Below are 25,884 nucleotides of genomic sequence, written 5' to 3'. Positions count from 1 at the left end.
AGGAAGGAAGGAAGGAAGGAAGGAGACGCCAGCTCTACGATCATAATGGCAAACCCTCACCAGTGTGTGCTATGTGCTGGGGCTGACCTGAGTGCTTTACGACCAGTGTGTGAGGTGAGTGCTGTCACTGCCTCAGCTTTGTAGGTGAGGAAACTGAAGCAGTGAGTGATTCAGGACTTGCCAGGGTCACATAGGAGGAAAGGGACCAAGCAGGTGAACAGAGACAGGGCCAGAGTCCAGGCTTGGAAACTGTGTTGCGATGCTTCCCAAAAGGGAAGTGCAGGTGCCCGGGGGAAGAGCGGTGCAGGGCAGCACCCAGGAAGAGGGCGGGCAGTGCTGGCTCAGAGGAGGGACTCCGGCGGGTGTGGGTGGAGGCGCCTGCAGTGCTCTTGCAGGCTCTCCAGCAGCGGCTCCCCCAGCACCAGAGCAGATGCAGCCACCCCTACACACATGCCTGCCGGTGGGCACCACAGAGCTGTACCCCATGCCAGTCACATCAGTGTCCCCACAAGAGTGCTGGGGGGTGACCCTGCCAGACACACACATGCTCAGCAGCATCACAGCCAAGGCTGCAGACCAGTCTCTGCTACACACCACGAGCCTGCAGTTGTCCGTTCTTCCCCTTGTCCTGAGAGCGCTCCACAGTGCTGTCAAAGTGTTCTTACATAGTGCGTGCAGTGCACACACAAATGCAGTGTGCGAAGCCTGAGGAGGTCCACGTGAGCTCTATAGTCACACAGTTGTCCTCACCACACTGCACCCTAGTCCCAGGGTATGATTGCTGGGAGGGTAGGTGTGGGGGGACTCAAGACACCTTTCTACTGTTCTTGCAGCTTCCTGAGACTCTACAAATATTTCAAACTAAAAGGCCTATAAAAAACTCTAGACTCCAAAGGCAAAAGGGAAGACTGAGTACAGTGATCTCACTCCTTCTCACGAGGAAACTGAGGCTCAGAGTCGACTTGGCTCCCACCTCTTCTCAGCCAGGGTCCCGAATGAGTTCATTTCCCACCTGCTCCTCTTCCCACCCTTACTCACACGCTGCCTGTCTTCCTGCCAGCTCCCTGCGCCCTGACCCCACTTCAGGCCTCCCCCCTCGCTTCCTGCCAGGCCGTGGCATTTCACATCAGTCGCAGAGGTCCGCGCTGGGCCGGAGCTTTCCTCCAGCACTCCTCCCGGCCTGACGCTGCCTGTCACTCCCTACAACCACGCAAAATCTTTACAGAGCAGCAAATCTTCTGTAACCGTGCTTGGAAAAAGCCCCATGGTCCAGGTGTCTCTTTACCTGGGCGTCTACTTACCAGGTGTCTACTTTCACTGGGACTTGCTGCAATCACCTGCCCACACATAGGCACCATATGTCACTTCTCACAAAAATCAATTTTACAGGACTACCCAATAGAGTGTAAGCACTAAATACACAGTCACTTGCAATTGCTCCACTTCAAAGAAAGCACTACCGGGAGCAGTGAAAGGAGACAAAATGCATATTTTAATACTACTTTTCTGTTTTAATTTTTCACTTTCAGCTGCATTTTATTTCCACTCAGGGGAACGAGAGGAGAAATGCATAATACAAGATATTCCAAGTGAAACATGGGTCACAGGTAGGTAAGGTGTGCCTTGTTTTTTGTTTTTTGTTTTTTTATTTTAAAAATAAAAGGAGGAAAACATTAACATACAGACAACCTTTTACAAAATAGCAAAAAAACAGTACAGACAATACAGAGTTACAAAGTGGTAGGAAATTAACAATGCTTGTTGTATTACATATTGATATCTTCAAAGTGGTTTCTCATGAAAACAGAGACATGCAATATTGATCAATCAAGGACTCATTGACAGAGATGTGCCTTGTTGAATGATGAATCCAGATGTCTTTCTATGGTATTATGCTGATCTCCTGGACTCGGTACTATTTGGCAGTGAACATAATACTGTATGGTCATCTCTTGATAGCTTACCAAGTTATGCAAAGCTGATGTGAAAACAGCCTTGTGAGTGAGTGACTTGTATATTTATAAAGCAGGAAGCCTGGCTTGGACCAGAATCCAAGCTTGATTTGTGGTTCTGGTCATCAGTTATCCTTAAGCATAACAATCTCTGATGCCATTCAGCATATTAATTGGGGCTGGAGGCTGAAATATGTGAGATCTTCAGACCAGAGTGCCCATGTGGCCACGGCGATGTCTGCACATTTCCTGTGCTTTGTGCACCTTTGTGCACCTCTGAGAAAGAGATAAGCTCCACCAGTTTCAGAATCGTGTGGGAAATCCAGTAAGATACCCAACATTCAAGCAGAATCAGCATCAGATTATCTATCTTCTTTAATGCAAGAAGAGCAGCAGCAGCTAAATCTAGAGGTATTCTTTACAAGCTCTGATCACACATTTTTATATCCCATTTAACCTAACATTGAGTAGCGCTGAATTCTCCTTTCAGTTCATCTTGGCCATTGCATTTCAGTGTTCTATTTCAAACAGTGATGGCCCAGCCTGCCAAATGGCAGTAACTGCAGGACGCAGGAGGCCGTGAGAGCACAGCATGGGGTGGCACCTGAGGGGAGCAGAGAGGACAGGACAGATATGGTGGGCACTGAGTGGCAGGCCCCCTGCTCTCCCAGTCACTGTGGGAGGAGCGTGTCTGAACAAGACTTCTGCGTCCAGACCTCAGACCTGCCTCCCAGCACTGTGAGTGAGCCCCATAACTGCCTTGCCTCTTCAGCTGTGTGCAGAGTTCATCTTTGTGAGGCTTCCAGAACCTGGCCCACCCTGGTCCACACACAGAGCAGGAATGGGGAATGTTAGCCGCCTTTGTGAATCCCCAGTGCAGCTGGCCATTTTTCTAGGAACTAGTAGAATTCCCAACCTGCAATTCAAGGGGTTGTAGCTGGAGAGTCCTTGACACCCTGGAGGTGCTAGAGGCAGGAAGCCTGGCCCTACTGGCCAGTTCCTGATGCAGTCTGACCTGCAGCCCCCAGCTCTCCAGGGCTGGCTCCTCATCCTGAGTCGAGTCTCTCTGTCCCAGCTCCCTTGGACACTACTGCACACTGCTCCTCCCTGGTCTGCTGCTGCCTCCACATCTGCAGGCCTTTCTAGGTCCTTACTCTGCAGTGTCCCTGGCCACTGCCCCTCAGGTATGTAGGCTTAGAAGATAGAAACTGCAGAATAACCTTGGAACTGTGGAAGGTCATAATTTTAGTTTTTCTTTAAAAGAGGACAGCGAGGCCCTGGAGTGCCAGAATTAAAGACTCTGGCCTTGGGTACCATCTTGTGGATCTGGAAGGAGCCACCATGCTGCCCAGCCTCTGCCCCTGCACCCAAGGCAGCTTTATATCCTTCCTGCTGGGCAGTGCTGTCTTGCTGTCTATAGGGCAGGACCGACGGACCCATGCTCCATCTTCTCACCTTGCGCTGCTATCTGAAAGACCCTGTACCACAAGGGGGGTGACTAACCCCAGGTTCCTCTCAGGCTCACTCCCCCAAGCCACTCATGTCCACTCTGGGGCAGAGCACAGCAACAAGGTGTCTGGCTTGGGTCAAGGTGAACCAGAGACAGGGGCTCAGAGGGGAGGACAGGGCAGGCAGAGGCAGCAGCACAAGGGCATAATTGAAAAGAAAAGAGGACTTACCTGCTGACCAGGACCCAGGCGGGCAGGTGTGCCTGGAGAACAGGTGTGTGTAGGCCCAGGGAACAGGCTATGGAGATAGGTAGAAGAGTGGGTGGCCCTGGAAAAAATTGGGGATTTAAAAGAACAGAGAGTAAAAATAAGTAAATAAATAAAAGAACAGAGAGTTATTATTCAATATGGAAAAACAGGACCCATCACAGGAAAGAGTAGAAAGAGAAAAAGGAAAACAAACTTATCAACCCAACTACACAAACAACTGCAGTGAGTCATGGTACAAATATGACACAAATGACAGTGAGAACAATTTTCCTCAGGTCAGAGAGGCCACAGCAGCATGCACCAGGGCTCATGGGGAATCTGGCAAGGGAAAATCCTGGGGCTCATTGGGACTAGGCAGGAGGGCATCCCAGGTCTCTTTTCTGGTTCCTGGTCACTCACCAATGCGGTCATTGCTTGGATTTAACATGGGCACCAGTTTAAAGGCATTGAGGACAGAAGAGGTGCGTCCGTCCTGCTGTCTCTATGCTCCCGTAGCCCTCTGCAGTCTGACCTGGGAGCAAATGAGTTAATGCAAATCAGCATTGACATGTTGCAGGATTGACCACGGTTTTTTGTTTTGTTTTGTTTTGTTTGTACTGGGAATCGAACTCAGGACCTTGTGCTTGCCAGGCAGGTGCTATGCTGCTGAGCTATATCCCTGGCCTAACACCATGGTTTTTGAGACTTCTGACCATGCTGAGATGAACCCACTAGCTGGTGTTTAACTGCAATCATGCCTGGATGTGCAGTCCCTGACTTCCTGACCTCGCTGAGGATTGTGACACACGGCCTCTCCTCAGTCCATTTGTGTAACATATGACCCCACACCCTAATGGAAAGGAGTTGCAGCCGTGTGGCACAGCCTGCTCTCTGCAAAGCCGTGAGCCCATCCCTCTAGGTGCTTGCAGCACTCTGGCTTTGCCCAGAACTGGACTCCAGCTCCCTGGGCACTGAAGTTGCCTCGAACCCACATCCATCCTCTCTTCCTTCTAAAGGTTGTCTTCCTCCCCGCAACCCACTGCTCTTCCTCTATCTACTTACTCAGTGGATACCTACTGATCCCACCCACCATGCCATTGCTCAGTGGATACCTACCCACCCACCATGCCATTGATCTAGACACGAGGAATTAAAAAAGACAGTCCTGCCTTCATGGTGCTTAACAGGTAGTAACATTGTAGAGCACCATAGCTAAGTGCAGAGAGAGGGTCACAGCACAAAGCAGACAGGGAGCTGCCAGCGTGGACAGAGAAGGGCTCTCACTGTTGTTGCTGGTGACTCAGCTCTGTTCCTTATACCTGCACGGGGGATACCACCTGCCCTGCAGCAGCAGCACCTGGCATGTCCCAGAGTTGCTACAGGTGCTCAGCAAGGCCAGTTCCCACCCTGTGGACACTCTCTGACCTATTTACTCACCTGCCTCTGAGTATCTACCTGTCCAAAGCCTCCTCGACAAGTGGGTGCAGCTTTGACTGAACCCCTCTCTGAAAGCACCTGAGAAGCAGAGGCCTGAGCTCCAGCTCCCACCAGAAGCTGTGCAGACAACACAGGGCTTGTGCACCCAAGAGCACCAGCCAAAGGCCCTGCCAGCACAGGAAGTCCTTGCTCTGGGAACCTGGAGACTCCAAAGCTAGACACCTTCTGGACATTTGACCTTGTCCCTCTTAGCTCAACAACCTCCAGGTTGTTGAGTTACAAAAGCGATAAACAGCTGTGCTGGTGAGGCTGGGAAAGGTGAGAGGAACAAGGAGACAAACCCCGGAGTGGCAACTGTAAACCTTACTACTCCTGTCTGGTGAGTTTCAAACCACTTACTGGTCCTGGGGGATTTTTTTTAAAGAACAAGTCCCTTATCAAAGGCAGGGACTGGTAGAAAGGGAGAAGTGCCATGGGGCATAAATCAGAATGCGGAGACTGTTCAGTAGGAGAACTCTCAGAACTCACATCCAGTCAGCAAACAATGCTGCTCCTGGATGCTCCCTTTGAACATGCCCCCCGATGTGACTCAAGCACCGTGTGTTCAAGTACAAGTCTTAGTGAGAGCAGGAGACAGGAGGGAGGAAGCCCCAGGTTAAATGGATATTATCTATCATTCAGTCCAGTGGGGTAAAGACTGCACTCGCAGGTCTTCCACACCTCAGGGTCCTCGCTGGAGCAGAACCTGCGCCAAGGACGCAAGTGCCACAAGGGAAAGAGAAGCTGCAGGGTGGCTTCAGGTTAACTGCAGAGCCGTGCTGAGCTCAGGAGCTTAGGATAGCTACAGTCGGAAGCTCCAACTACCCACTCCTCGGCCAACACCCAAAAGAAGTGAAACCAAAGCCTCAGTTTGATCAGTGGTCACAGCAGCATTCGTTAAAATAGCCAAATCATGGAAATCATCTGTGTCCGTCAACAAATTAAAGGATAAACAAAATTCAACTGTTTCCACTTAGTGGTCAAAAGTGACAAATATATAAAAATCAATGTGAAGATAAAGATGTCTGCCATCTCTACACTGCAAATGACAACATAGTGGGGTGGGGGTTCAAGGATAGAAGAGCCGGCAGAAAGCAAACAGTTGTGTCCCAGGAGAGAAGCCCTCTACCACCAGGGAATGGGTGAGAAGGCATTGGAGTCCACTGGTCACTAGGGTAGTACAAGCCAAACCCACTGAGATTCTGCTGCACACTCTTTGAATGCCACAGCGAGGAGGACAGGAAATATGTGTGCAAGCTCTGACACACTGCTGGCCACAGACAGGCACCCCATTCTGGTATCTGCTGAAGTTCAACACAGGCACATGGTAGGCCCAGTGAACACAGGAAGTGTGTGTGTTACCCAAAAGACGTGCACAAGTCTCCACAGCAGCCCCATTTACACTGCCCTGAACTAGAGTCAGCTCAAGTGCCTATCCACAGACAAACATAAAGAAGTCGCCTATTCTAACGAACTAGTGAACAGCAATGACAATAAAATATCATGCCTACCTGTAAGAACCCGGATGAAGCCCACAAGCCCAAGGCTGGCTTAAAAGGCCAGACACAAATACATAAATGTATGTAAAATACAAAATCAGACAGAAATAATCTGTCTTTGAATTTGCATAGGGTTGCTGGGGGGTGCTAGTGAGTGACCAGTGGCATGAGCCTCTGGATTGTTCTGGCCGGCGTGACTCGGTTTGCAATAACGCGTTAGCTCTACGTTGATGATCTACACACCTTCCATCAGCAACTCACTCCCCACCTCAGTTTCAGGAAGACTCTAGGGAAATACATACCCTCCTAGGCCAAAACACCCAGGAAAGATCAACAGGTTCACAGCACTCTGGAAAGCAACTGCTTTCTGTGCCCACCATTAGTTAATCAGAACACCTGGGTGCAGCCAGGTGCCAGCAGCACGAACGGTTCCAGGAGACCCAACATGAAGCAAAAATCTCAGGAGCCACTAGACAAGACTATCTTTCCTCCCAAGTGACAGTGGAAATTTACAGGATCTTTTCCCTCAGCCTGGAAGTCTCAGTTTAAGCAGCGCTGACCATTCTGGAGGTCTCTCTGCTACTTCCAGGTTAGGCAAGCAGGCAGTGTGATCCTGAGAAAGTGGGGCCAGGTCCTGAAGGCTGGGGTGCATTCCTGAGTTTGGAAATCATCCTAAGAGCAAGGGGGAGCCACAGAAGGTTCTTAAGTAAGTACAGTACCTCCTCTGTCACTTGCCCTGATGAGCCCTACACGGAAAGGATTGGTTCATTGTGCTTGGCACGTTCTAGTGATCACTTGGGCCCAGCAGTATTCTCAGGGCTGTGTTTTAACTCTTAGCTCCATAACTACCCTACAAGATAGAGCAGAGCTACTGTCCCTGCTTACTTCTGAGAGGTCTCACACACCTGCCCAAGATCGCATATCCTTAAGTGTTGGAGCCAGAGGTCAACCAGACCATGGGCTTTGAGCCACCATATGGCAGGGAATCCCATCACCATTCCACTCATCCATCAGCTGCAGAGGGACCACTCATGTCTGCCATGCTGTATACTCAGCACTGGGCAAGGATGCTGGACCTTCCTCTTCAACAGACCTCTATTTAGGTTACAGATGAATGTTTAAGGCATGAAGAAATGATCACAATAATTAGGTGAAAAGTCAAGGTACGTTTTTATAAAATATAGTACATACTTATAGTAAAAAGGCTAGGAGAATAATGCCAAATATCCAGAATTTGTAGGTGAGATTTTGCTTCCTATAATTCCCACATGAATGCTCTTATTTTTCTAATACCAACCCGAGTGACCCACAGTTCCAGCCTCAAAGACTCAGTCTGGAGCAAATGGGGCACCACAACAGGGCTCAGAGGGAAGGGCTGACTACCACATCTGTCCAGTAGGCCGAAGAGGCATGACCCAGGGGCCACTCACCTCCCACAGTGCCCAGCATGGCCAGCCTGAGTCCACTATGCTGAGAACCTGAGCAGAAGGGATGTGGACAGCTGGTATGTGGGGCTGACCCAGCATACAGGTTGCACCGTCAGGCCTGCAGCAAGAGTATGGTGCCATTTGTGGGGACCATGCTCTTAATCTGGGACTCAGCCCTGCTGAAGCATAAAGTATCCCTGCTCTGCCACTTACCCAGATGACTTTAGGTAAGTCACTCAGTCTTCACAGGCCTCAGGCCCCTCACCTGTTAAATGGTATTCTACCTGCTTTACAGGATGCAGTATTAAAAGAGAATGGATAGGAAAATACTTTGTACATTCAAAACTCTGTAATAGTGTGCAGATTTATTTATCAGGTGCTTGCACAGAGCTTACAAGGTGCTAAACTCTGCATTAAGCAGCGTACAAAGATTAGTTTGCATTTCGTAACTGAGAGCTGAGGCTGCAAGCAGTCCAGTGTCTTGCTCACGATGACACACCCAGTGAGCTACATCCCTGCTCCCCTCAACGTGTGGAGGCTGTGCGGTGAGAAGTGTGACAAGGTGCCTTGCCCTGTGGGTGCTAGGTTTCTGTGGGGATGTTAGTTTCACGGTTCTTTCATTCACACCATCTTGACCCCGAGCTTGCGCTGCAGTGAGCGGTGCTTCTCTTCTGCCATCTACTGGCAGCTCAGAACATGACACCTCCATCACTGCCCCGCTGTCTGAGGGCCAGGGTGTGGTGGCACGTATTTAGGGCTAGAGGATCAGGCAGGCAAAAATGACTCTCTTCCGTTCTGATGACTCAAGGCAGTGTGCCAGGACTATTGGCATTCTGACAGGGCCCAGCTGCCACTAATTCATTCAAAATCGTTTATTAAACATATACCGTGTGGAACACATTTTCATTTACTCCACAAATATTTATTGAGCCTCTACAACACAGCCAAATGCTACCTTAGTTCCGGCGCCAAAACCCTAAGAAGGATGAAACCCCTCCTGCTCTCCAGTACCTCATGGAGTGCGGTCAAGGGGCCAGGTTTGAACAAGCTGTGCTGGCAAGAATGTTCTGTGTGGACAAGCCATACAGGGCTAGCAAGATGGATCCTAGAAAAATAAGGGGGTGACCCCTAACAGAACAGGGACACCCCAGCAAGAGGGAGGCAATTAACCATCACAGTCTGTAACTGCCATTTTTAAACTGTCAGTTTTTTAAATGGACAGTGGCCTGTTATAGATTTCCCCAGACATCTACCATACTTGGTCTTTAACCCTAACGTTCCAAATTTCCTTTCTATTTGAAGGCCTTCCCGTAGCAATTCTTTTATTGCATGTGTTCTCATGACAAATTCTCTTACTTTTCCTTGATCTAAGAATATTTCACCTGCATTCCTCCAGGATATTTTTAATAAATCTAGAATTGCTTGGCAATTACTTCACCTCAACAGCTGAAGGATGTTGTGTCTGCCGGCATCCATGTCTCTGGGGACAAATCTGCTATCATTCATTAGTATTGCTGCCCTACCTGTCACGCATTCTCTCCTGTTTTCTAAACTTTTTTTTATTTCATTTTCAAAATTTGATTGTGATGTATGAGGGGATGGATTGGGGAAGGCATCCTGTTTTGGGTAAGCTAAGCTTCTTGAATGTATAGCTTTGTATCATTTACCAAATTTAGGGAGTTTGCCGCCATTATTTCCTTGTATGCATTTTTTTCAGCCCTTCATTCATCCTTCTGTCCTCTGGACTCCATAAATTCTAGACTTTGGATTATTGTCCCACAGGTCAAGGATTCTTTTTTTTTTTTTTTTTTGGTACCGGGAATCAAACTCAGGACCTTGCGCTTGCCAGGCAGCCACTTGTGTCACTGAGCTATATCCCCAGCCCAAGGAGACTTTCTTTAGAAGCTTTTTCCTCTCTGTTGTTCACACTGGATTATTTCCATTTATTTAAGTTCACTGACTCTGTCATCTTTTTTAAAAAAACTGGGTCCATTCACTGAGATCATTTATCAACATTTTAACTCTATTTTTCATGTCCTAATGTGTCTATTTTGTTCTTTTTATATCTTTGTTATTGCTGAGAGTTTATTTTCCCATTTATTTCAAGAGTGTTCATACTACTGATTGAAGCATTTTTATGACGGCTGCTTTAAAATTGTTGGATAATCCCAACAGTGTCATTTTGCTGTTTGTGTGTTAGCTGTCTTTCTCATTCAAATTGATATTTTCCTGATTCTTGGAGTCATGAGCAATTATGGATTGTATCCCAGACAATATTGTTATGAGTATGTTTGAGTATTGTTATGACTTTGGCTCCTCTTTAATTATACTCTATTTTACCAGAAAGTCACTCCATGCAGATTCAGAATGCACATTCTAGTGTTAATTTAGTTTTCTGAGACTTTGTACTACTATTCTGGTCTGCTCTGCTTGTACGCTGTCTAGAGCACAATTTGAAATACAACCGACATTCCACCCACAACTGGATTCTTGAATTTTTGCTGTACTGATTCTAGCCAGTTTGACTGGGGTGCACACAGGACCTTCTTACCCAGATTTGCTCTTTTCTGAAGCTTCCTCCTCTCTGTAGTCCTCCCTAGTTCTCTGGTGCCCAGAAAAGGTGCTGAGTCTACACTTCTCTCAATGCCCGGTAAGGATGTGGCCAGCGCTCTGCCCAGGCTCCATCGCTGAGGCATCCAGTAGGGAAGAGTACACTTCCTTTCTGGGTGTTCATCCTTCAGGGCATCCTATTCCTTTGCCTTGATACATCAGGGTCTCTCTCTTCTCTCTCATCTTCAGCTGTAGGTTATACATTGTTCTAGTGTCCATTGTTCCAGTTATATATTGAAATCCAAAGTCCTACTTTCTTTTCTCCACCTTTTGGAGTCTTCAGATAGTTGTCTCATACATTTTGCCCAAGGTTTTCAGTTGTAACCAGCAGAAGGGATAGGATGGAATGAATCAATACCATCTTGTCAAGAAGCACTGATATCTTCTGAAAGAGCTTCTTGGATAGACTGCTCTGAACAGCACTGAATATGCATTCTATGTAAAGTCTGCAGACTCATGGTGGGATGGGTAGGCCAGCACTGTTTACCCAGTACTGTTTAAGAGCAGTCTGGACTAAAGCCACTGCAAAACACAGGCAGGGATGGTGCTGCCGTAGCTTTCTGTCCCAGGAAATGCACCTTCTAAGTGTTCCCAAAGAGGACTTCACTGCCCAGGGGTGGCCCTTCATGGTCGGCATCCATGGTCAAGTTCCTTTCTGCAGTTCCTGTCAGGGCCTCATCCCCCTGTCTTCTAGGGTGGCCCTGCAGTACTGAAGTTAAAGCTGCGGGCTTTGGAATCAGACTGACTCAGTTCTAATTTTGCTTCTACAATATGGCATCTATGTGACTTTGGGTTGTGACTTCACCTCTCTGAGACCCGGTTTCCAAACTGTGGAGTGGAGACAATAATGGAGATTCCAATACATTTTTACAACCTCCACCACTGTTACTTTGACTACAACCACTCATTGCTTCTACCCTTAATCTTCTTTGCTTTCTCTTTACAACAGGAAATAAAGAAGTTTTTTGAAAAGCACATTGTTGGGGCTGGGGATTTAGATCAGTGACACAGCACCTGACTGGCAAACGTGAGGTCCCAGTACCCTCCAAAAAGTAAATAAATAAATAGCACATTGTTTCACTCCTCAATCATTTCCCCAAGTCCTTACAATGGACTTGTGGTCCTTCAAGACCTGGCCCAGCCACCCCTCAACCTCATCCCCTACCTCTCCCTGTTAACCTCACTCTAACCCCCTGCTCTTCCTTGAGTGCTCCTAAGTTCTGCTGTCCCTGGGATCTCTGCAGTTGAACCCTGAGTTGAATCATCTCTGCCTAGATGGAGAGAGCATATTGTGTTGTTAAGGGAGAAGGCATAAGACTTATAAAAAATAGTGTATGTAGATACATTTATAATTTTATGCTCATGTATTATATTTAAAATCATGTACATATGTATCACATTTAATGCGGCTTATGTGCCAAACTATTCTAAGTGAGTGATTTACACATTTACAAATTTTCATGACATCAACCCTTTCTGGTGTATACTGTTTTTATATGGTGAAACTAACGCATAGAAAAGTTTACTTATCCAAGGTCATGCTGTTAGCAAGTAACAGGCAGGATTCAAGTCCAGGCAGCACAGTGCCTTTTCCCTCACCCTTATGACCTTTATAGTATTTATATATATATATATATATTTATATATATATATATACATATATATATATTTCACTCTTCCTGATGTCAAGGAGCCTTGTCTGACTTCCCCTCCCTGGGATTTGCTTTTTCCTAGTGTGCTTACCACCTCCCACATTATATATTTATTTGCTTGTTTTCTGTACCTATCTGTGTGAAAGCTCCATGGAAGCAAAGACATTGCCTACTTTGTCCATCTCTGTCCTCACCACCCAGAACAGTGTTACAAGGCAGATGAACATTATACACTTGTCAGATTACTGGGTGAATAAATGGATGCTTTCCTTTGAATACATTTTAAAGAATTCAGTGAGATGATTCATATTAGGTACTTAGCAAGGCACCTGGCACATAAAGGCTCAGTGAATGTTGCTATCTTTTCTTCCCACCATACCTGTCAAGGGTGTAACGCAGAGTTAAGCTGTGTGGTAGCTACCACTTACTGAAGGAAGAAAGCTAGAGGCTATCAGTGTGAAACCTCAGGAGATGTCTCTGGAGACATCAAAGCGAAGATCCAACATGACTACACCTATGCTTCTGAAAGGAGTCCTGCTGGAAGTGTATAGGAGCAAGACAGTAAAGGCAGAACTCCTAGGGGATGTTGGAGAGGTCCAGAACTATGTGTCTCAACCTTAGCACACGTGGTGTTTACATTCTAGGTAGAAGTGACTTATATGCTTCAACAGTCCTCAGAACACGGAGATATTTTTCTGACTAGGGAACTGAGGCTGAGCAGTGAAACAGCTTACCAAGATACCTCGTCAGCAAGACTCAGAACTGGCCCGAAACTTTCAGTCATCCTCTGTATGCCAGTGTCCCATTTAGGCAATCTGATCATAATGAAACCTATGCAAACAGTATTTAGCGATATAAATAAATTGAGAATGATAAATCCGGGGCTAGGGATTTAGCTCAGCGGCAAAGCGCCTGCCTGGCAAGCGCAAGGTCATGAGTTCGGTTCCTGGTACAGGAGAAAAACCAAAAAAAAAAAAAAAAAAAAGGAGAATGATAAATCCATTTAAATTAGCTACAATTAGCTAATTTAAATAGTAATAGCTCCCTATTACTGTTTTCTACATTTTAGAATAAATTTATTATATTTTTGAAATAGGGACTTTCAAGATACAGCAGTGGGACATAGACAGACATGATTTCCTGGAAGCTGCTCCTGGTTTGGGAATGTTTGTGACTATTACATCTTACAATGAGGAGGTAAACAGTCTTTTATATTTTATTACTAAACTTTTCATCCTCTAAAGGCCCCTGTGCCCCCACTCAAGGTTTAGAAGTTCTGCGCAAGCACTAATTAAAAAGAATGTATGGTTTTCTCCATAGAATAGGCCAAAGGCATGACACACAGATGTAGGAAGTGCCTCGTCTGTAGTCTCGGTGGAGAACAAAGGTTTAAGAGGAATTGAATGGAGGACCCCATGCTGGTCCTCTGGAGGCTTGCTGACTTTAAACGTGCCTTGCCAAAGTACAAGGGCCAAATGACCACCCCTCTCCTCCCATTCTGGCAGAGCCCTTCTCAAGTAATGCAGCAGCCTCCCAGTCTGTCTGGCCAAGCAGACCTCTTTTCCGCACTGGCATCAGCGCAGGAGGAAAGTTAGCCTGGTCACATGAAGGAGTGTGGATCAGAGTCAGAGCCAAGTTCAACTACAGAGCGTCACCACAGTTACAACCCTGGGCAGGTTTTCTGAGCATGCTGGCCCTCCGTTTTCTCATCTGTACAGTGAATGGACAGACCTCCATTTCCTAACCGTGCTGTTCTCTGGACTGTTCGGTCCATCTATGGACACTGGGTGTCCTGGACATGTGTGGAGGGTAGCAGGAGGATGGTGGGCCAAAGCCTTCACAACCGGACAGGCATCGACCTGGAGGAGAGGCTACTTGATGTGACAGGGTGAAGTCCCCTTCTCATGCAAACTGAGAGACTGATGTGCCAATCTCAGACTAGACCTTCTGACAACCCACCTCATGTGGTGACTGAGCTGTGCCATGGAGGACCTGGTCCCACTGGACTATGGGACAAGAGGTCCACTGGGACCACTTCTGTAGCTTCAGTCACCTGTCAAGACAGCTACCTTCTCCTTCCCACTCCCCCATCTCCTGCACTTCTTGCTATACCAAATGCAATTCTCTCTTCTTTCTCAGTCATCTTTAATGACTAATCTGAAAATGTCTCCAAAGCTTATTAAATCCAGAGGCAAAATTTTAGTTGTGTTAAAAACTGTTAGATTAAAACCTCAGTCATTGGTTTTAAAAGATGGCAGAGACTCATTCTTTAAAATACACAACTTCTGCCAGGTGTGGTGGCATGTGCCTACAATACCAGCACTCTGGGAGGCTGAGGCAGGAGAACCCCAACTTCAAACCCCACGTGGGCAACTTAGCAGGACCCTGTCTCAAAATAAAAAATGGTTGGGGATGTAGCTCGGCACAAAGGCCCTGGGTTCAATCTCCAGCCCTGGAAATAAAATTGTTGGGCCAGGAGCAGTGACATTGACCTGCAGTGACTTGTACCTGTACTGGGAGGCTGAGGCAGGATCACTTGAACCCATTTTTAGTTTAAGGCCAACCTAGAGAACACAGCAACACCGTGTCTCTTACGTAATTAAATAAGTTCACAGCTGCTGGGCATGGTGGCACATGCCTGTAATCCCAACAGATGGGAGACTAAGGCAGGAGGATTGCTATGAGTTCAGGGCCAGCCTGGGCTACATAAGCAAGTTCAAGGCCAGCCTGTACTACATAATGAGGTCCTGTCCAAAATAGAAAAGAAAAGAAAAAAAAAAATCACAGCGGCCTGAAACAATATCCCCTTTTAGAAGGGAGGTGAAATACTTTCATTTATTCTGTAAACATTCAGCATATACATGTTATAGACTGATCATAAGTATCTCACTGGCCTAACAGAGAGACAAAATTCTTGGCTGCAGGCCTTATTCTCAAGAAGGCTCTCCCCACTTGGAGTGAGACCGTAAGGAACAGCTCTCATTTCAACATTTCTTACAATCCAAGAGCCCCTTTAAAATTTCCTACTAGTACTGCACAAGTGCTGTTTCTGCTTGGCCAGTATGTTCAGAGCACAGGTTAGTCTGTGTCGTTGGCCTCAATCACCGTGCAGGGGGCATGTGATTGACAGCCTGAGGGTACGAATGACCTGGCAGGTAGGGTGGGTGGGGCTGAGACCAACAACAGTTGCAAGCCACACACACCTCTATATTTCTATATTCCTTTTTCCATTTCCAATGTTCTGGTAGAGGAAACTCTGGTTCTGAATGATTTACAAAATGTCACACTATCAGGGCCGGGGATGTAGCTCAGTGGCACAGCACCTGCCTGGCAAGCACAAGGTCCTGAGCTTGATTTCTGGTACCAAAAAAAAAAAAAAAAAAAAAAAGTCACACTGTCAACAAGTGGTAATACTGAGAATTAAACGCAAATGTGCTCTTTTCTAATACGCCAAGCTACTAAGCATCAAAAATGTTTGCTGAATTGAATATTCACTGGAACAAGACTGTAGTGCCTTGAATATAAAAGCTTTGGAAGTACAATTTACTAAGTAATGACTAGTCACTGAATATTTCTTTATGGAAGAGTTCTTTGCTATTCATACAAAAAAGGAAGTAAGTTGTAAACCCTGACCCTTGGCTGTAGTCTTATTTGACAAACTTTCTCTTTTTATGACCTATTAAAAGAAATTAAGTACATGACAAGATTATTTTCTTCAAAACTGAAAAGATATTTTTAATGAAGATTCATTTTTTCTGGGTGCCAGGAATTGAACTCAGGACCTTGCACTTGCCAGGCGGGCACTTATACCACTGAGCTATATCCCCAGCCCTGAAAAGATATTTTTAAAAAATATTTTATTTTTCTATGTGCGTAATACATATCTGTTTTCAAGATGATTTAAGACTTTGTCTTTTAGAGCTTAAGGTTCATAACAAAACTGAGCAGAAAGTACAGAACAGAGAAAGTTTCCTGTCCTGCCACACTGAGGCGCCCCCATCCTCAGTAATCCCCCAGGAGAAGGGTGTGTTTGTTATAGAGGATGAATCCACACTGACAGGTCACTATCACACAAAGTCCATAGTTTACATTGCATTTGGCATTGTGTGTTTTATGGGTTTACACAAATGTGTAATGATATGTGTCCACCGTTGGAATATCACAGCATAGTTTCACTACCCTAAAGGTACTCTGTGCTCCACCCAGTCATCCTTTCTTCTTTTCAACCTCTGGCAACCACTGATCTTTTTTTATTGTCTACATAGTTTTGCTTTTTCAGATTTCCACACTGTCATACATTTGGACTCAGTGTGTAGCCTTTCTAGGCTCTTTTGCAGTCTTTTCAGTGCCTCTCATCTACTAATATCTGTTTAAGGTTCTTTCAGGTCTCTACATGGTTGTAAGGCTCATTTCTCTTTAGTGCTGAATAATATCCTATTGTCAGAATGTGCCAGTTTTTACATTCACCAATAAAAGGACACCTTGGCTGCTTCCAAGTTTGGGTAATTATAAATAAAGGCTCTATAAACAACTGTATGTAAGTTTTACCGTGGACCCATGTTTTCATATTATGTGGATAAATACCAAGGAATGTGATTGCTAGATCACATTGCAAGAGTATGCTTAGTTAAAAAAAAAAAAATCTGCCTCTCCTAGTTACTGCATTACCAGCAATGAATCAGAGTTCCTGCTGTTCCACATCCTTGCCAGCATTTGGTGTCTTCAATGCTTTATCATTTTGGCCATTCTAACAGGTGTAGAATGGTATCTTGTTTCAATTTGAATTTCCTTAATGGTATACAGTGTGCAGCACATTCTCATAAGTTTATTTTTCATCTGTATATCTTCTTTGGTGACTGTTTAGATATTTGCCCATTTTAAAATTGGGTTGCTGTTTATTGAATTTTAAGAGCACTTTATGTATTTCAGATAAAAGTCCTTTATCAGATATGTTTTCCACATATGTTTTCCCTCAGTCTATGGCTTATCTTTTTGCTCTCTGACTGTCTTCTCCAGGGCACCAGTTTTTCCCTTTTTGAGCCTACCATATCAATCTTTCTTGGATCATGTTTGCTATACTTAACAAATCACTACTAAATCCAAGGCCAGCTAGATTTTCCACTGTTAATTTTTAGTTTTATTGTTTTGTATTTTAATTTAGGTCTATGATCTATTTTGAGTTAATCCTTGTGACAGGCACAAGGCCCATGTCTAGTTGTTTTTTGCATATGGATGTTCAGTTACTCCAGCACTATGTTTTGAAAAAAAACTGTCTTTTCTCCATTGCATTGTTTTTATTTCTTTGTCAAAGATGAGTTAACTATGTTTATGTGGTTCTATTTCTGTCCCAACAATCCATTTGTCTAATCTTTTATCAATACCACTGTGTTGTGATTACTGTAGCTTTATAGTAAGTCTTAAAGTTGGAAAGTATCAGTCCTTTCACTCAGTCCTCCCTCGACATTATTCTAACAAACGCAGGGTAAGAGACCACTCGCCAGGCTTGTGTGATAGCAACTAGGCATATGGTTTAATACCTGGGTGCAGGGAGGCAGACAGTGATAAAGCCACCTTCCCTGAACAATGAGAAGTGTGGTCCTCTTATATGGATGGAAAGAAGGCAGGGTACATTAGGTGGGAAGAATTAATAAACATCTGTGGTCAAAGTTGTCTGGCAGTCTTGCACCTCAGTGGGCAAAGTCCTTGAAGTGTCTGGTATAAATTTTCAGGTGTCTCCAGATGTTCCTAGGACCTGCAAAATTCCTTGTCGTATCTTATCTCCTCCACAACATCCTGTGCTTGATGACGACAGCCTCGGGTGCTGAGCTGAATTCCCTACAGAGAGTAGTGCTTTTGCTGGCAAGCAGGCTCGGGGCTGGGAGAGTCAGGTCCAGCTGGAGCCTTACTATTATGTTAGCTTTTCTCAGTCTTTTGCCTCTGCAAATAAACACTAAAACCAGCTTATCATTTCAGTGGTATAGCCCTATAACCCCAGGACTGAGTAGTCTGAGGTGGGAGGATTACTCGAACCCAAGAGTTTGAAACCAGCCTGGGCAACAAACATAGTGAGTCCCCAGTTTAAAAAAAAAGTATTCTGCTTTTAAGAGAGTGTAGAGAATTGGAAAAATTTTTCCCTTCAATGTCTGGTAGAATTCACTAGTGAATCCATCTGGGACTGGTGCTTTCCATTTTGGAAGGTTATTCATTTGGAAGGTTATTCATTCAATTCAATTCAATTTTGGGGGGGATTCTTTAAACTTTTTACAAATTTTAGCACAGTGTGTCTTTCAAGAAGTTGGTCCAGGGCTGGGGCTCAGCAGCATACACCTCTCCAGAAAGCACAAGGTCCTGAGTTCGATTTCTGGTAACAAAAAAAAAGAAAAAGAAAAAGAAGTTCATCTACACTATCATATTAGTGGGTGCAGACTTGTTCACAGCATTTATCTTGAAATGTCTAATGGGATCTGTAAAGATGTCCTCTCTTTAATTTCTGATATTAGAAATTTGTGTCCTCTTTTTGCCCTTATTTTGGCTGAAGGCCTATGGGTTTTAATGATCTTTTTAAGAACTAGCTTTTAGTTTAATTTTTCTCTATTTCTGTTTGCAATCTGTGACAATTAAGCTAGACTGTTAACTTGACTGCTTGCCTAAGGGATTAGTAAATCACACAGCTGGGTATGTCTGACTGAGTGAGTCATGGAGGGGTGATTTTGGGTACTGCATCTGGTCCCTGGCCCCTTCTTCTCTGGCACTGTTCCCTGCTCTGTTTCCCAGACAGCATGGAGTCTGTCTTTGCTCCACATGCCCTTCCACCATGATGCTTCTGCACTGGAGCCTCTGACCATGGACTGAACCTTTTGAAACCTTGACCAGATTACTCTCTTCCTTTAAATTGTAGGTGTTGGGTATTTGGTCCCAGGATCAGGAAACCTGATTAGTACTTAATCTCATTGATTTCTGCCCTAATTTCTACTTTTCTTCTGCTTACTTTGTACTTCTTTTGCTTATCTTTTTCTAGTTACCTAAGGTGGAAACTTGGATCATTAACTTTAGATCTTTATTCTTTTCTAATAAGTGCTCCATATTTTAAACTTCCCTCTAGTCCCTGATTTACCACATCCCACAAATTTTGATGTTGTATTTTCCGTTTTTGAAATATTTTTATATTTCTCTTAAAATTTTGTGACCTATGTGTTAACTAGAAGTATGCTGTTTAATTTCCAAGTATTTTGAGGTTTTTCCACTTGTCATTCTGTTATTGATTTCCAGTTTAACTATACTGTGGTCTGAAAATATATACTATATGATTTCTAGTCTTTTAAATGTGTTGTATGACATGTTCCAGAATGTGATCTAACCTGGTTTATATCCCACGTGAGTTTGAAAAACAAACTGTATTCTGCTGTTGTTGGCTGAGGCAGTGTATAAATGTCAGTTACAACCAGCCAACTGATGATGTTGTTGAGGTCAACTATGCCCTTACCTTCCTCCCACATGAGATCCATCCATTTCTCTTGAAAAGGCATTGAAGTCTTCAATTGAATTGGTGGACTAATCTATTTCTTCTCACAGTTCTGTCAGTTTTTGCTTCACATATTTTGGTGGTTTGTTGTTTGGTACTTTGTCGTCTGTATGTTAAAGACTACTAAGTCTGGACTTTTTGGAGAGTTGGGCCTTTTTTCATTATGTAGTTGGGTTTTGTTTTTTGACCCATTTTGGCAATGTTTTTTAACTCATATTTAGATGACTAACAGTTGGTGTTTCGTTTTATTTTGTTTCTGGTGGTACTGGAGACTGAATCCAGTGTGCACTGAGCTATATACACAGTCCTTTCCATTTGAGATCGTCTTGTTAATTTGCCCAGGTTGGGCTCAAACGTGGGATCTTCCTTCTTCAGCCTAAGTAGCTGAATCACAGGCACATGCCACCACACCAAGCTAAAGTGATTATCGGTATAGTGGATTACTATCTATAGATTTGTTATTGCTTATAGTCATTGTCTTTGCTCTTTGTTGCAATATTTTGCCTCCCACTTTTTCTGCTTTTTATTAACTGAGCATTTTTCTGGTTCTATTTTCCCTTTTTAAATAATTGCATTCTCTCTCCTTTCTTAGCATAATAACTGTACTTGAAGTTGCCCTAGTTTGCAATATACATTTACAATGAATCCAAGCTCACTTCCAAAAAACTGTATTGCTCTACAGACAGTGCAAGTGCCTTATCATAACATAGCGTGCCTAATTCCTCCTGCCTTTCATATCCTTAGTCCTATTAATAGTTCTTTTTAAAATTATTTTATTTTATTTTATTTTTTGGTACCAGGTATCAAACTCAGGACCTTGTACTTGCCAGGCAAGCACTTGTGCCACTGAGCCATATCCCCAGCCCTATTAATAGTTCTTACACCGTATCTAAACACAGATACATTGTTCCTGTTATTTTGAACAAACTATCATCTATTAGGTCAGTTAAGAGTAAGAAAATTTTTTCTTCTACCTACTCTTCTTCAATGCTTTTCCTTTAAGCAGATTTGAATTTCTGACTTATATAATTTTCCTTCATTCTGAAGAACTTTTTGTTTTGTCTGAGACAGGGTCCAGGCTGGCTTTGAACTCACCTTGTGGCCCAGGTTGTCCTCAAACTTGCAGCAATCCTTCCGCTTCAGCTTCCCTAGTACTGAGATTACAAGTGTATGCTCAACACCTGGCCTGTAGAACTTTTTTTTTTTCCTGGTACCAGGAATCGAACTCACGACCTTGCGCTTGCTAGGCAGGTGCTGTGCTGCTGGGCTAAATCCCCAGCCCCCTGTAGAACTTTTCAAAAAACATTTCCTACATGGCAGTTCTACTAGAGACAAACTCCTCAATTTTTGTTTTTCTGAGAAAATTTTATTTCTCCCTCACTATTGAAGAATAATTTTAAAGGACACAGAAGCTTAGGTTGTATTTTTTCAACACATTAAATATTTCACTTCATTCTTCTTGCCCATGTGGCTTCCTACCATTGCTCCCATGTGGGTAAGGCTTTTCCCTCTGGTACCTTTTAAGATATCTTCTTTATCCCTGATTTTCTGTAGTTCTACTATGCTATGTCTATGTGTAGTTTTCATTGTTCCTATTTGGTTTAGGGCCTTTATCCTGCCTGGATCTGTGGCTTGGTGTCTGACATTAATTGGGAGAAAAGTCTGTCATGGTTGCTTTAAATACTTCTCCCTTCCTTCTTTCTCCTTTAGTCCCATTACACATAAGTTACACATGCTGCAGTCGTCCCACAGTTCTTGTGTGTTCTGCTCCAGTTTTCCTCTTGCTTTTCAGTCTGAAGAGTGACATCCTCAGGTGCAGAGCTTCACCCAGCTGTGTCTAAGTAAGACATCAAGACCATTCTTTATTTCTTCTATAGTGCTTTTTAATCTCTATGATTTCTCTTAGAATTCGCATTTCTCTGGTTATATTTCCCATTTTTTGTTGCATGTGGTCTATCTTCCATTAGAGCTTTTGGCATACTATTTTTTTTCTAAATTCTTGACCTGATAATTCCAACATCCATGCCACACCTATACCTGGTTCTGACAACTGCTCTATCTCTTTAAACTGTGTTTTCTGCCTTTTAGTATGGCTTATAATTTTTTGTTGAAATATAGATTTGATGTACCTGGAAAAGACCTCTCTGATTCCCAGAGAGGTCTTTGCTTTGTTACAGTGTGATTCTTTGCATCCACGTATTTGTCAAACTTGGGGGGCAGAGCTTTACCTTGTGACCCCATTTCTCTAACATATCTAAGAACTGTTGCAGAAACATGACAGCAAAAGTGTGTAGTGGCATTTCCTGTCATCTCATGGTGTCCAGGAAGTTCGGGGGGAGTAGGGGCAGAGAGAAGGGGGCCAGGGACAGCACAGCCTGTAAGGTCATACCTCCATGACTGGTTCCCTTTGAAGGCCCCACCTCCTAAGTCTTTATCACCTCCTAATAAAGCCATCAAATTGTAAATCCATGAATAGATTAATCTATTAGATGAAGTCAGTCCTCATAATCGCTTTCCAAAAAGCTGGCAATCAAGTCTTTAGCACCTGAGTTTTTTGGGAAATTTCAAATCCAAACCATAACAGTTGGCTTTCCTTAAACTTAACCCTTTACTTGAAGATATTAAAGTTACTTCAAAAATACCATTTTCCTATTACAAATGTCACAGTGAATATATTTTGAGTACTTTGCACAGAATAAATTTCTATAGATAGAACTGCTGGCTCTGTGATGATATACATTGTAATTTTTACTTGTTTTTGTTTTGTTTTGTTTGTACCGGGAATCAAACTCAGGACCTTGTGCTTGCCTGGCAGGCATTTGTGCTTCTGAGCTATATCCCCAGCCTTGCATTGTAATTTTTAATACATACTGCCTAATTCCTTTCTATAATGTCTGTTCAATTTACAATCCAATGGTACTTGGAGAGTTTATTTCTCCAGTTTATTTCTCCATACTACTATGTGTGTGTGTGTGTGTGTGTGTGTGTGTGTGTGTGAAGCTGGGGATTGAACCCAGACTCTCACACATGCTAGACAAATTGCTCTACCATTGAGCTATACCCCAAGCCCTTTTAAAATTTTTTTGAGACAGGGTCTCAAACTTGCAATCCTCCTGCTTCAGCCTCCTCAGTGGCTGGGATTACAGACATGTGCCACTATACCCTGATATTCTCGAGTACTTTTAAATCTTTACCAATCAGGTAGTAAACAAGGGATGTCTTACTTTAGTTTGAATTTTTGTACTGCTTAAATGCTGAATAGCTTTCATGTTTATCAGCCTTTTAACTTCTTCTTTGGGAACTGCATAATTTTAATAGATTTATATAGGGAAGATTTCTAAGAATATAGAGAATAATGAACTTAAACTATGGAAATCCTCAATCCTAGGTATTATTATCGAAGTTATTTGGCCCACAAGGAACATTCTATTTTACTTCACATTTGCCTGGAGAACACATCATTTGCTTAGAATCTAATTCTACAAGGCTTATATCATTTGGTGGGAGTCAACTGGTGAGTATACACCCCCATGTCCTTGCTGATGAACACAGCATCACACTATTCAAGCATGACATTGGTATGCAGAACCATTACACACAGACTGCCTAGAAATTTACTGACGTCCTGGGCCCAGTTCTCAGTGCAGCAACCAAAGAGGGAGCTGGGGAGCTTGGAAGGCATTCAAAGGAGAGCCACGAGGTTGATTAAAGGGTTTGAAACATAAGAGCTGTGAGGGAAGGTTAAAAGAACTGTGATTATTCAGGCTTGAAAACAAGTGAAGGCTGAAGAGTGAATTAATAATGGAATTCTAATAAAACACTTACACAATAGATGGTGATTGGCTGTTTTTTAAGTGTTTTGAGAAGAGATGAAGAGAATTTGTACTTTAGCGCAAGAAATTCAGTTATATATAAAGAAAAGTTCCCTGAGAGCATTAATCAAATTTTCTCAGTACCAAAGCATTTGCCTGGTAGTAAATTTGATGTTCAGAAAGATATACATATATTTTCAGGTCAATAGGTTGTTACTCACTGCATTATTATTACAAGAAAGAGTAAAGAGTAGAGGAGATAATAGAGTAGTCCATGCAGGGAGAAAAGGGAGCTGAAGGATGAAGTGGTGCCCCATTCATGAAAAGGGGGCAGGGGGAAAAGGAGAGGGGAGGAATGAAAGGACATAGAGAGTAGGGAAGCCAGGCAAAAGTGTGGAACTGTTTTTAAAATATGCCATTTTTTCCTTTCTGCTGTTTGTATAGCGTATCCATTTAGATATTCGAGTTGGAGAACATGACCTTGACTCAGCAATTGCTCAGGCGAAGGACAAAGTTAATGAAGTTACCTTCAAGCTTGAACATCTAATTGAACAAATTGAGCAAATACTTAAAGAACAAAACTACCAAAGGGTCAGTCTGCCTATTCAGCTTATTTTATCTCTTCCTGCCAGGAACACATTTCTAAACACAAAGCCTCGAGACCAAGGATAAACTGCCTCTTCCTGGATCTTTCCAGGCTAGAACTGAGTGGAAATGGAGAGAGCGGGAAGGGAGCAATCTCTCTCCATTGCCTGCTGGACCAAGGGTTCCTCTAGGAAAGAGAACTGCTGCTCATTCACCTCTTTATCCCCCCAGACTGAGCAAGGTGGCCAGCAGCAAAGGGCGTGGGCTTACAGAATGAACAAACAAACGCCCTCCATATATTTGAGGCACAAGTATGCCCACTTTCTAGATCATAATTTCGTTCTTGTGATATCAAGTGGTTTTTTTGTTTTTGCTGTTGTTTTGTAGTATTGGGGATTAAACCCAGGGCCTTGGATACGTTAGGCAAGTGCTGTACTCCAGAGCTACATCTCCAGCCCTCAAGTCTTTTTTGACTCGCTGTGTTCAGTGGACACTGGCCAGACATGGGCTCAAATCTGCTCTACCACTCATTAATTTTGTGTCACCTTTAAGCTTCAATTTCTTTATCTGGAAAATAAGGTAAGCACAAGTATGATAATTAGAAAAGGGAAGGAAGTTCTTGACATAGTGCCCAGCATAAAGGACTCCAATGATGAAAATCTATCACTGTTGGGTAGGTAATGCTGCTTTGCCTGATAGTTGCAAATAAAATGTATAAAGTAACCGATCAAATTACTGGTATTTTACACCAAAACATAAATATGTTTTATCAGATTGCTTTTTACTGTTTCATACTTGGCTAAACCACTGATTTTGGCTGGGACTGCACTTTGGCAAAAGACACTAATTGGGTAATATTAAATATCTTGAACATTTATAGCAACTTTACTCTCCAAATCACACATTAAACCAGACTTGATGGTGTAGATCTGTAATCTCAGCTACTCTGGAGGTTGAAGGAGAAGGATGGCAAGTATGAGGCCAGCCTCAGCAATTTAGCAAGGCCCTATTTCAATGTTAAAAAAAAGTTTTAAAAGGGTGGGAGATGTAGCTCAGTGGTAAAGTACTGAGCTTTAAAGTACTGGTTAAAGCTCAAAGCTCTGGGTTTATCTCTAATAACACAAAACACTGCATATCTAGTACTTCAAACAACTAAACCTATCTATTTCTCTTCTGCACAGGACCGAGAAGAAAATTTTCGAATGACCAGTGAAGATACAAATAGTAATGTCTTATGGTGGGCTTTAGCACAAACGTTAATCTTTATTTCAATTGGAATTTTCCAAATGAAATACCTAAAAGACTTCTTTATAGCTAAAAAAGTTGTTTAAAATACCACCATTAAAGACAAATAATTTGCATAATGTTTGAATAAACCAAAATGCATGCACAAATGTCTATCATTTTCATGATTTCAAAGATATCAGAGGTTGAAGTTAATGTTATAGAGTTGCAACATTGATAAAATGTTACATCAACAAGGTAGTTTTTAGACCAGGCCTGGTGGGCGCACCAGTAATCCCAACACTCAGGAGGTCGAGGCAGGAGGATTGCTGTAAATTCAAGGCCAGCCTGACCACATAGTGAGTTCAAGGACACCCTGTCTCAAAAAAAACAAAAACAAAGTAGTTTCTGAATTTGATAAAATAAGC

The 25,884-nt window shown here is 43.5% G+C and overlaps 1 protein-coding gene and 1 long non-coding RNA gene across 3 annotated transcripts in view; one reads left to right on the top strand and one right to left on the bottom strand.

Annotated features, from left to right (window-relative positions):
* Positions 1-25,884, bottom strand: part of LOC102012792 — a 61,723-nt gene that overhangs the window by 34,542 nt on the left and 1,297 nt on the right. The window contains exons 2-4 of one of the 2 annotated variants that reach the window (XR_264491.2): positions 4,070-4,181; positions 3,632-3,728; positions 1,780-2,556 (exon numbers count right to left, since the gene is read on the bottom strand). This is a non-coding gene — a long non-coding RNA (uncharacterized LOC102012792). Of the gene's footprint in view, positions 1-1,779; positions 2,557-3,631; positions 3,729-4,069; positions 4,182-25,884 lie in introns of those variants that run through there. The other variant, XR_001231784.1, reaches the window with a different exon arrangement.
* On the top strand, positions 1,484-25,603 carry LOC102012465 (transmembrane emp24 domain-containing protein 11). Its single transcript, XM_005408689.2, has 5 exons — positions 1,484-1,607; positions 13,410-13,510; positions 23,224-23,349; positions 24,092-24,238; positions 25,414-25,603. Exons 1-5 carry the CDS (start codon positions 1,484-1,486, stop codon positions 25,561-25,563), a joined length of 648 nt encoding a protein of 215 aa, XP_005408746.1. The 3' UTR covers positions 25,564-25,603.

The sequence above is a fragment of the Chinchilla lanigera genome, unplaced genomic scaffold (genome assembly GCF_000276665.1).
Source record: "Chinchilla lanigera isolate Chin_1 unplaced genomic scaffold, ChiLan1.0 scaffold00113, whole genome shotgun sequence".
NCBI classification, from domain to species: Eukaryota; Metazoa; Chordata; class Mammalia; order Rodentia; family Chinchillidae; genus Chinchilla; species Chinchilla lanigera.
This window is presented reverse-complemented; position numbering and strand designations above follow the sequence as displayed.